The following is a 10,489-nucleotide window of genomic DNA, read 5'->3' as shown; positions in this document are numbered from 1 at the left end:
GGGGTTGTCTTATTGTGAAATGCTGTGTTACTTGCATTGTTCTTATCTGATCCGCTTTGCTATGTCCTCATTAGACAGAGAGAGAAAGAGAGAGAGAGAGAGACAGAGAGAGAGAGAGACAGAGAGAGAGAGAGAGAGAGAGAGAGAGAGAGAGAGAGAGACAGAGAGACTCAAACTCAGACACAGAGAGAGAGACAGAGACAGAGAGAGAATAGACTTGGTTAAATCTGTTAAAAAATGCAATGTGGATGTGTGGCCCATGCTTGCAATCCTAGAACTCGCAGAGGTTGAGGCCACAGGACCCCAAGTTTGAGACCAGGTGGGGCATTTAGCAATTGAAGGAGACCCTAACTAAAAGTAAAAATAAAAATGGGCAGATGCTGTACATCTCAGTGTGATGTCCCTGGCTTTCACTCCCAGAGCCAGAAAATGAAACAGAGAAAAACAGCCTGAAGTTGCCTCAACCTGGCCTCCCAAATGGCCACAATCCAAGCTCCTTAACTTACACTACTGGGTCCTCTGTGCAGATCTTCCAGGACAACTGTATGTAGTTTCTTTGCCAGCCAGGTTGGTTGTGGAGGGCTTTCCAGGTCCCAGGGGAGGGGGAGCAGGTCTCAGCAGCGCAAGTGCCCCTCTAGCCCACCCTGTAGGGTTTCACGCCCTCCCCTTCCCGGTCACAGATCCACAGATTTTCTCAGCATCATGTTGATTGACTCATTTGTCCCCAGTGAAAGTTTGGTACATTTTGTCTCTTTTCTGTGTACCTGATTTTCCTAAGGATTCCTCTACTATATCAGGTCAGGAATTTTTTGCTTTGGATTGGTTTTTTGTATCTTTCTTCCTTCATTTCTTTCTTTCTTTCTATCTTTCTTTCTTTGTCTCTTTCTTTCTTTCTTTCTATCTGTGTGTCTGTGTGTCTTTCTTTCTTTCTTTCTTTCTCTCTTTGTTTCGTACACCTGTTTTTTTGTATTGTTTGAAACAGATAATAGTTTTGTAGCTCAGGCTTGCCTCAAACTGTAGGCTATCCTCTTGCCTCAGCCTCTCATATGCTGAGATTATAGGTGTGCACGGCACCACCCTGCTAGGAATCCGTTTCCAATCACCCTTCACTTTCATCACCTGGCACAACAGCAGACCCAGCCTAGGTCAGTGGTGGTGACCTTGGGGCACTCAGGACACAGGAGCCCTGCAAAGCTCTCTGTCCCTGGCTAGCCAAGTCACAGTAGCATTGCCCCAGCAGCAGAGCATTCCAGGGTCATGCTAGTGTTAGTGGTTCGACATAAATAAGTGGGGTTGAAACTGCAGTTGGAGACTTCAATCTTAAAAGTTCACCATCAGTGGCCTCGGTTTGGAGACATCCAGAGTGACCAACAGACAGAGACACACACACAGACAAACAAACACACACACACACACAGACACACACACACACACACACACACACACACACACACACTCTCACTTGGATTATGGATAAATTGGGCCTGGAATGTGTAGGGTGGATTAAGGAGGGGGTGTGGCTACCTCAACACACTATTTAAGCCAGGCAGCCCAAGGCTTCAGGCCAGTAAACTGAGGAGCCATAGGTGATACAGTTGGTCGTGCCCTAACACTGTCTTGCAGCTGCCATGTCCAGCAAACCAGGTAAGTCGAGGCATTCTGGGAAGTTGGAGCTGAGGGGCTGGTAGTGGGGGAACCCTGGGAGAGATGCAAAGACTTTGTGGTGGTTCCCGGGCTCCATGAATTTTTTCTCCAGGGGCTGAGTAGAATAATCTTTGTCGCCCTCTACACATTGAAAGTTGATATGTTAGGTGTGTTGCAGATGCCTGCTTGCAGGTTTGTTTATTTCCGTATAATTCTATAGTCTATGTATTTTAAAGTTTGAAGTTGTCAAACTAATCAACGTTATTGAGCATTGTATTTATAAGACTTGTTAAAACGTATATTTTTGCTTTGGAGAATCTTTGTTTCTTTGGAGTCAGGATCTCACTCTCTAGATAGGCTTGCCCTTAACTTGGTTCCATAGCCCAGCAGACCTGGAACTCGCACGGATCCTTCTGCCTCAGGCTCTTAAGTGTTCGAATTAGAAGAATGGGCTACCACATACACCAATAATTTTTATTTTTGAGGGGTTTTCTTGTTGGTTTGGTTTGCTTTTGGATTTTTCTCGTGTGATTAGGGATAGAGTTCTTTTGTTGCTGTTTCTGTTTTTTTTTTTTTTTTTTGTAGCAGTGATGGAAGTTCAATTCTTGTGTTTCCCAAAGGAGCCCTTGGGCCGCCCAGCTAAATCACTGGCCCCTTGGAGGGAGGGTCTTACTGCTTAGTCCAAGTTGGCCTTGAATTCACTGTTTTGGCCCAGGCAGGCTGGGATTACAGGTGTGCACCACTATGCGCAGATTTGCAGTACTTTGGTTGATATCATTTCCAAATCTTCTATTTTGTACTCATTTCCAAGGATACATGCCCCATCTGATTTTCTGTATTTTCAAGGCATTCTAGATATATGTGTGCAATATATTCTAGTAATATGACACTGACAATTTAATGTTGGAGTGTTTGTTTTTGCTTTTTCTTTTGTGGTGTGGTAGCGTGATCAAACTGAGGACCTCATACTTGCCAGACAGACGCTTATGTGACTGAGCTAAACCCCTGGCCATTTATTTAATAAACTTAGAGTTTATCCTGCTGCCACCCTCCTTTTCCTGCTCAGTTTTACTTTTTCTGTCTCGAGCTCTAGTTTGCTCTATCTATCTCTGTCTCTGTCACTCCTTGAATACCATGCTTCAAAATTTTCAACAATGCCCTCTTTCGTCAGACAGGAACGGAAAAATGTTTTTGTAAAACTCTGTGGTCCTGGGGATTCAGCTCAGTGGCCCAGTGCTTGCCTGGCCAGAGCGAGGTTGTGATTTCGATGCCAATTGTTAAAAAGATTGTAAAAAATCTATGTATTGGATCATTTGTGTTCACTGACGGAGAATTAGGCAGCATGTTGGCAGTTTGGGTGCAGTGTGTGTGTGGATGCATGAAGGCGTGGGTTTGAGTTTGTGTGTGCCCGCTTAGCAATGTGGGAAAACAAAGTCTCTTATAAATAGAAGAGACCATGGAATATGGATTGCCATAACATTAAGTATTACTGGGTAAGAAGGTATTAGATGTTTGAAACCATAGTATAATCTCCTATTCTGCACAAATACTGTACACTAAACTTACTTCTTTGGAAATTCACAACTTTGCAATGTCTACGATTTATGTGGCACCATTTTACCCTAGAGAAACAGAAGCAAACGATGAGGGGAGCAGGTCTCTAAATGACAGAGCCAGTAGAGGAGAGAATCAGCATGCATTCTGCTTCTTAGCTGCTAGCCACACAGATCCCACGAAGAAATGACCAAATCAGTAGCCAGCTCTTTAGGGTCTGAAAGCACCTCTGAGTCTGAATGCTGAGTGTACCAGGGTCTCAAGTACTGCTTGAGCATTGTGAAACCCTGAGTCTACTGTTACTCTTACCCCAATGCTGTATTCTCTCCCATTAAGAAACAGGGTACCTGGAGCTAGAGAGGAATGTGGTTCCATGGGTGAACTCTTTGGGCCAAGCATGAAATGCACATTTGGGTATGATTATAACACATGCTTTTGCCCTTTCCGTGTGGATAGTGCTTTCATGCAAGTCTTTGTCTCTTCCCTCCGCAGACAAGATAGAATACAGGCGCAAGCCACGAACTGACTTTACCCCATCCCAACGCTCAGTACTGCTGAGTGCCTTTGAGAAGAACAATCATCCAGGGCACGATGTTACAAAAGAATTAGCTACAAAAATCAATGTTGATGAAACGGTGATAAAAGTAAGTACCTGAGTGTGTGTCTCTAGGTGGTACACCTGACCCAGAAAGCCACACGCTTTCAACCACCAGCATACAAGTCCCATACTTTGCCAGGTGCAGTGCGTTTGGACAGCGGTGAAATATGGCATAGTTTCACTTCACCCATGTTCACTTTTGGAGGCAGACTGAGGCTGACCCAAAAGACTTGTCTTCCTCAAGTAATAAGTGCAAGGGCCAGATTTTAACTGATCCACAGCACACTGCCTGGGACCCTTTGAATCTGGATCTGAGATCTTGCCCTTTGGGTTGTTTTCCGATTAGCAGCACACTCTTGTAATGGGCAACCTAGTGCTCAAGAATTGAGGCACTTCCTGGAGCTGGGAGTTAGTCCCTCCCAAGCCCACGTTCTGAGTACAAATTACTTCTCATCAGGCTTCACATCTTAAAGTGGACTTCCTCTCCATACCATTCCTTAGAAGAGAAACACCAAACCCAGTGAGTCTTTATACAAACACAGCGGGTAGATATCTAGATACTGCTCAGTCAGAACATTCAAATTCATTCTGATGTCTTCCTAGCCTTTCTCAAGGTAGCGAGGGCAAAATCCCTTCATGGAGCTGAAGCAACCCAAGCTCCATTCCCATTCCTTGCTCTCAGTCATTGCAATGTATTCTTGCAAAATTTGGAGCAACCACTAATGCAGAACTACACGCAGCACCCTTTGTTTAACCCTCCGGCATTGAGAGTTTGCCCCTTCCTACTCTACGCATTGCCAGTAAAACCCAATTGCCCTCCCCCCCTTTACCCTCCCGGAACCAGAACAGCACAGGATACAAAGTACTTCCCCTGTTCAGATCAGTCCACAGCAATTGGAGATCACCTTTCTGACCCAAAAATCTCACATCCTAGGGAACAGGAAAATAAAGCTTTGGGTTCATACCCATTTATTGAACTGCTTCTCTCTTCCCTGTAGATCTGGTTTAAGAACCAGCGTAGCAAACGGAAGAAAGATCAGCTAAAACTGAAGCTAGCTTCTTTGCCCGGAACATCCACGCAGACCTCTTCAGAAAAGAAGGAGCACGTCCTACAAAGTCCTGTTGCAAGTTGTTCACCGATATCTTCCATTTCAGATGACCATGTCTGTGACCGAGCAGAGCGTTTTGAGAAAGATATCAGTAGAAGACACGGAGCCTCTGTGTTTGGTTCGTCATTCCAAAGTCAACCTGATGGAACTCAGGGACACGTCGTCTACGTCGAAGATTTTGACATTGATGACACAGATAAACTTATAGAAATGTATTATCTGCCTGGGGAAGATGATCCCAGCAGTCTAGATATATACCTCCCCCCAGGCTGCCTGCAGTGAAGAAGTGAGCATGGTGCTGATGGGCAGAGTGACTCATGCCACCCACAACTTTGGACACAAGCCTCCATTTTCAAGCATGGTTCCCAACTGATTTCCATTTTTTGCAGCAGAGCTTTGAGGACTTGTCATTTCACAGAAGGCAATAAAATAGCCATCTCACTGTGAATGTTGCCTGTTTCCGAGTGTTTTGTATTCCCCCTCCAATCTTTTCAGTACCCTGAACACTCCGCTTGGGAAGGAAATCAGCAGCATGGGGAAATTTAGATTCCTGATTCTCCCTCACCCCTAAGTGCATTGAATATCACGTGCATGGATTCTCTCTGCATACAATGACAAACAGTTCTAGAGGGCCCCTACCAATACTGCCTGAGAAAATAGTTACATGCAACAGGCAGGAAAGGCCTAGGCTCTCATTGAAAGCAAGACACCCTTACTGTAGTGCCATCTTGCTGGGAAGGAATCTCATTTTGAAGAAAGTGCAAATCAGAAGAACTTACACTCCCGGCTCATGCTGGTTGCTGAGAATATTTCAGATAAGTGTTGCAAGGAAAGACACTTGTTTCCTTAAAGAGGAGTTAGCTAATCTCTGCAGAGGCAGACAGCAATAGTGAGGTATCAGGTGGAATGAAATGGCACTGCCTCCTCTGGTCCTGAGTGAAATGAAAGATGGGAGAACATGCCAGCTTTTAGGAGAGCCAAACAGGATCATTTCCGTGGTACATCTTCTGTTGGCAGAGGTGCTTGTGTGGAACAGAGTGACACTGGGGATGTGATGTAAGGTGTCTTTATGGGTAGGACATGTTCATGTATGGCCAGCATGGTCCCGTATTCGGACCTGGATTGTCCAGCTGAATGTGAATCTCATTGAGAGGATGCAGCTTCCTTAGGAGGTGGGCAGATAACCGAGATGCGTGTACGTGAGCATGACTGTTGCAGTCATACTGTACAATTTTGTTTCACAACTGTGACCATGTGTAAATGAATGCCGGGGCAGTAGCACAGCATCACTGCATAGGACCTTTAGCAGGAGCGTGTGCAGTGTACAATTCAGAGCGATCTTAGCTGGACTGTCTAGGAGCATATGAGCTGTTAGCGATAGAACCTGGTGTCTTGCGTATGCTAATCATGAAGACTGTTACTGAGCAACGTTGTTGGATCTCATTTTAACATTTTTAGATGTTACAACGTGATTACTGTGTAGTAATCCAGAAAGGTGCCTTCCCTTCCAACAGGCAAGCGCTCTGAGGATTTCTAAATGTCTGTAATCAGGATCAAGGTTTTAGCTCTGTCTTACCTTCTGGCCCTGAGAATATCCTATGAAGCAGGAATTTCTCATTAGTTGTTTTACATCAGAGAAAGCGTCCACTGCCAAGTAACTGGTCCATGATCTGTCACTTTACAATCAACCTTCCATCCCAGATAGACTGACTGTTCTGCCACTCCTCTGTCTCATCAAGGAGACTGGGATGTGACTGTGATGGGGTCAAAGAAAGAGGAGCCAGAGTTGGACCTTTCACCTCTAATCCGTTTCTTCTCAACTTTTGACCTTGAGGCAGAAAAGCCTCAAGGTTTTCCATCATTTAAGCTGCTTAAGTCTCCACTGCAGAGAAGTGTCATGACTTTCCAACCTCTCTTCAGGCACTGGAACTGGTGTGCCTGTTACGCTCTGGTTTCCAGTCAAATAGAGCGTTGTTTTCACTTTTTGACTGTCAGTTCATTAACCCTCTTCCAGGCAGATTATATTTCCTACTTAGAGCAACTCCATGGACCCTATCTCCTGATCTACTCTGCCTGTTTTTCTTTTTGTTAGTGTATCAAGGCCATCTATGTTGGAGATTATAGTCAACTTTCTCTGCCACATTTCTGCTTTGCTATTTCTCTGCCATTGGTTGTCTACTTTTCTCCTTCATTCCGCTGTCTGCCCCGTTCATTGAGGTCTTTCTGTCACTCTTGCAGGAATCCTGGTGATGTTTTTGTCTGTCTAGGATGTCCTTCAGTAATTTAGTAGGGTGGATTGGTGGTCACCAACTCCCACATTTCCTTTGAGTCATGGAAACATCTTGTATGTCCATTAAATTTGAGAGACAGTTTTGCAGGGCACATCCGTGTGGCTTGCAGGTTATTTTCCTTCCGAGCTTGGAATACGTGGCTCCATGCTATGCTCTTTCTGACTTGATACTTTGTGTTAAGAAGTCTTTCATGATTTTGATGAGATTTCCTTTATGTGTGTTGTGTTTGTTTTCTCTGTCCGCTTTTAATATTCTGTTGTTGTGATCAATTCTGGGATCTTGACTTTTATATATCTGAGTGTAAATATGTTTTTGTTTTGGCTGGCTGGAGTTCTGCATGCCTCATATATCTGAATATTATTTCCTTTTCTGATGCTTGGCAAGCTTTCCTTAATGTTTTCAGTGAATAGCTTTTGTATTTCTTTTCTCTTTACTCCTTCTTCTTTGCTGATTATTTGAAATTCTTAGGGTATAGGTCCACGTGCTGCCTTCCAGCCTTTGTGCTCTTACTTCTTGGTTCCTTATTATTTTTAGGGGATTTTTCTTTCGCTGATCACACAGTGCAAATCCAGCTTCAACTTTTTAAAATCTGACTTTAGTTTTTGGTAAGGAATATCGCCATCTTTCAATGGATGTTTTAGTTTCCTGATAATCTCTTTGAATCTGGTTCATGTTTTCTAGATTTTTTTTATATTCTTCACTAAAGTTTTCACTTCTTTTTCTGGGTTCCTCCACTCTTTTTATCCAGTTGAGCACTACTCAGCCATAAAGAAGAATCACATTGAGATATTTATAAATAAATGGGAACAGCTTGAGAACATACTCTTGAGTGAAACAAATCAAACTCACGTGTGTGAATACCGAATAGTTTCCCTAGTGTAAGAAATGGGATAAATACGTAAAAGTATGTGGTGATCATGAATCCCCATTATACGGCTTTGAAGACTTATAAAGTCATCACTCCTTAACTGTAATGTTTTTATTGTGGGCTGTTTGAGTGTATTGTCTGTGATGGTGTGTACAGGCATTTTGAAGAAAACAAGACATTGTAATAGCTCGAGGTGATTTCCTATCATCTTGTTTTAAAATCCCATCAGACTGTTTTGCTTCTGTCTCCACTGAATCTTATTGGAGTTTATTGTATATGATAGTATAAACAAAATCTTTTATAGGCAAAGAGATAATATAGAAACTATTGTTTCTTTTGTGTTAGCTGGTTCTAAATACCCTGTAATACTTGAAGCCTCTTGAATGGTTTCGCACTGTCTTGATATGTTTGATACTATAGTGTACGAAGTTATAATCAAATATTTCAAGGAAAGAAATCGTACGGTAACTACTATTATGTCGGGTTATCTTTTTTTTTTTTTTTTTGTCATTTTCCTTTTTATCGGTATCAGGGATCGAACTCATGACTGCCTGCTTTCAAGGCAGGCGCTTATGCCACTGAGCTAAACCCCCAGCCCCTTAAGTCGGGTTATCTTGTGGTGAAACACTATGTTGCTTAAACAGTTGTGTTCTGAACTTCTTGATATGTTGTTATGTCCTCTTTTACCTCAATCTCCCTCCTTTATTAAGTGAATTATTATTTTTAATTAAGGGAAAAAATAAAACAATTAGCAGGATATATTATAGTAATAATTTTGATTTCCTGTTATCTTTAATGAATCCCTGTATTGTTCTCACCATCCTGCTTTCACTGATTTTACTCTATTCTGTTCTGTTCGATAGTATCAACTTTGAGGGTATAGGCAACTACTTTAAGGCAATAAGATTCACTATGATATCCATTCTTGTTTGACTATTAGGTTCCTTTGAATTCGCGTAATGTCTCCAATGTTTCCGTTTTATTAGTTTTGTTCTGTACTGTTTTGTTCAGGTTTCTTATACCTGAAGCTATAGTCAATAATTTTATGGTAGCAAGAGGCATTATAGTAACCATTGTTGATTACCTTGTATTCTGTTTTTAGATCATATACTATGTCCATCCTTTGTTTTGACTGATTCTCTTTGTTTTGTCACAATTGGTTTTATTCTCTTCCAAAAAAGTACTACGAACTGAGGGATCAATAAAACCCAAAATGTGAAATTGATATTGCTAAAAAGAGAGGAAAAGAAAGTCCTCTAAAGGATGCAAATGCAAGTGTGTTTAGATGTGTAAAACAGATGATCATATTACTAAGTATTTGTTGAATCATTGAACACACCAGTTTGCAGTCTCACTGAATGCCACTTTGTAGGCTTCTATTTTGTAACTTGAACAACTATTTCTAAGATGACGATATGTAATCTATTAGTGAGTGATTTCTTATGGTTTATTTTTTTGAAATTTTGTATTACTGATACCCTTTTACTGTTTGGGTTTATTTCTCTTTGAGTAAATTTTTTAAAAAAAACTGATAATATTGAAATATTTTGAAAAACATGGATGCAACTAGAAACCATACTGATAAGCGAAATAAATCAAACTCACACTTATAAATACCTTATACTCTCCCGGGTTTAAGAAAATGTAACAGTACATAAGAGCATAGAGTAATCTTGATTCCCATTACACTGTTCTGAAACCTTATCATGTCTCCATTGATTCATTGGAGTGGTTTTATCCTAGGTTGTTTGATTTTATTATCTGTGATAGTAGAAAGAGCTCTTTCATAGAAAAGAAGACATTAGAATCGTCAGAGTGGACTTAGAATCATCTTAGTCTGAAGTCCTACCAAGTTTTCGTTTTTCGTTTGCCTTTGGTACTGTCCTGTTATATGTTATTGGATATTATGTGTGATAGTACAAACAATTTTCCTATGGAAAATGAGATAATATTGTATCCATTGTTGGTTTTCTAAAATTGGGTTCTGAAAGCCCTGTAATGCTTTCATTCTTTTGAATTGTTTTATATTGTTTTGTTATGCTTGATTCTATCGTATATGAAGCTATGCTCAACTATTTCAAAGAAAGAGACATTATGGTAGTTACTGTTAATCAGGGGTTGTCTTATTGTGAAATGCTGTGTTACTTGCATTGTTCTTATCTGATCCGCTTTGCTATGTCCTCATTAGACAGAGAGAGAAAGAGAGAGAGAGAGAGAGACAGAGAGAGAGAGAGAGACAGAGACAGAGACAGAGAGAGAGAGAGAGAGAGAGAGAGAGAGAGACAGAGAGAGACAAACTCAGACACAGAGAGAGAGACAGGGACAGAGAGAGAATAGACTTGGTTAAATCTGTTAAAAAATGCAATGTGGATGTGTGGCCCATGCTTGCAATCCTAGAACTTGCAGAGGTTCAGGCCACAGGACC

General features: G+C 41.7%; 1 protein-coding gene across 1 annotated transcript; it reads left to right on the top strand.

Annotated features, from left to right (window-relative positions):
* The first annotated feature begins 1,628 nt into the window (after positions 1–1,628).
* LOC101788169 (paired-like homeodomain transcription factor LEUTX) lies at positions 1,629–5,187 on the top strand. Its single transcript, XM_005002587.2, has 3 exons — positions 1,629–1,644; positions 3,691–3,842; positions 4,795–5,187. Exons 1-3 carry the CDS (start codon positions 1,629–1,631, stop codon positions 5,185–5,187), a joined length of 561 nt encoding a protein of 186 aa, XP_005002644.2.
* The last annotated feature ends 5,302 nt before the right edge of the window (positions 5,188–10,489 follow it).

This window comes from Cavia porcellus, unplaced genomic scaffold (assembly GCF_034190915.1).
Source record: "Cavia porcellus strain 051 isolate PalLab524CR breed Dunkin Hartley unplaced genomic scaffold, mCavPor4.1 scaffold_7, whole genome shotgun sequence".
NCBI classification, from domain to species: Eukaryota; Metazoa; Chordata; class Mammalia; order Rodentia; family Caviidae; genus Cavia; species Cavia porcellus.
Note: the sequence above shows the minus strand (reverse complement) of the source record. Positions and strands in the feature narration are given on the sequence as shown.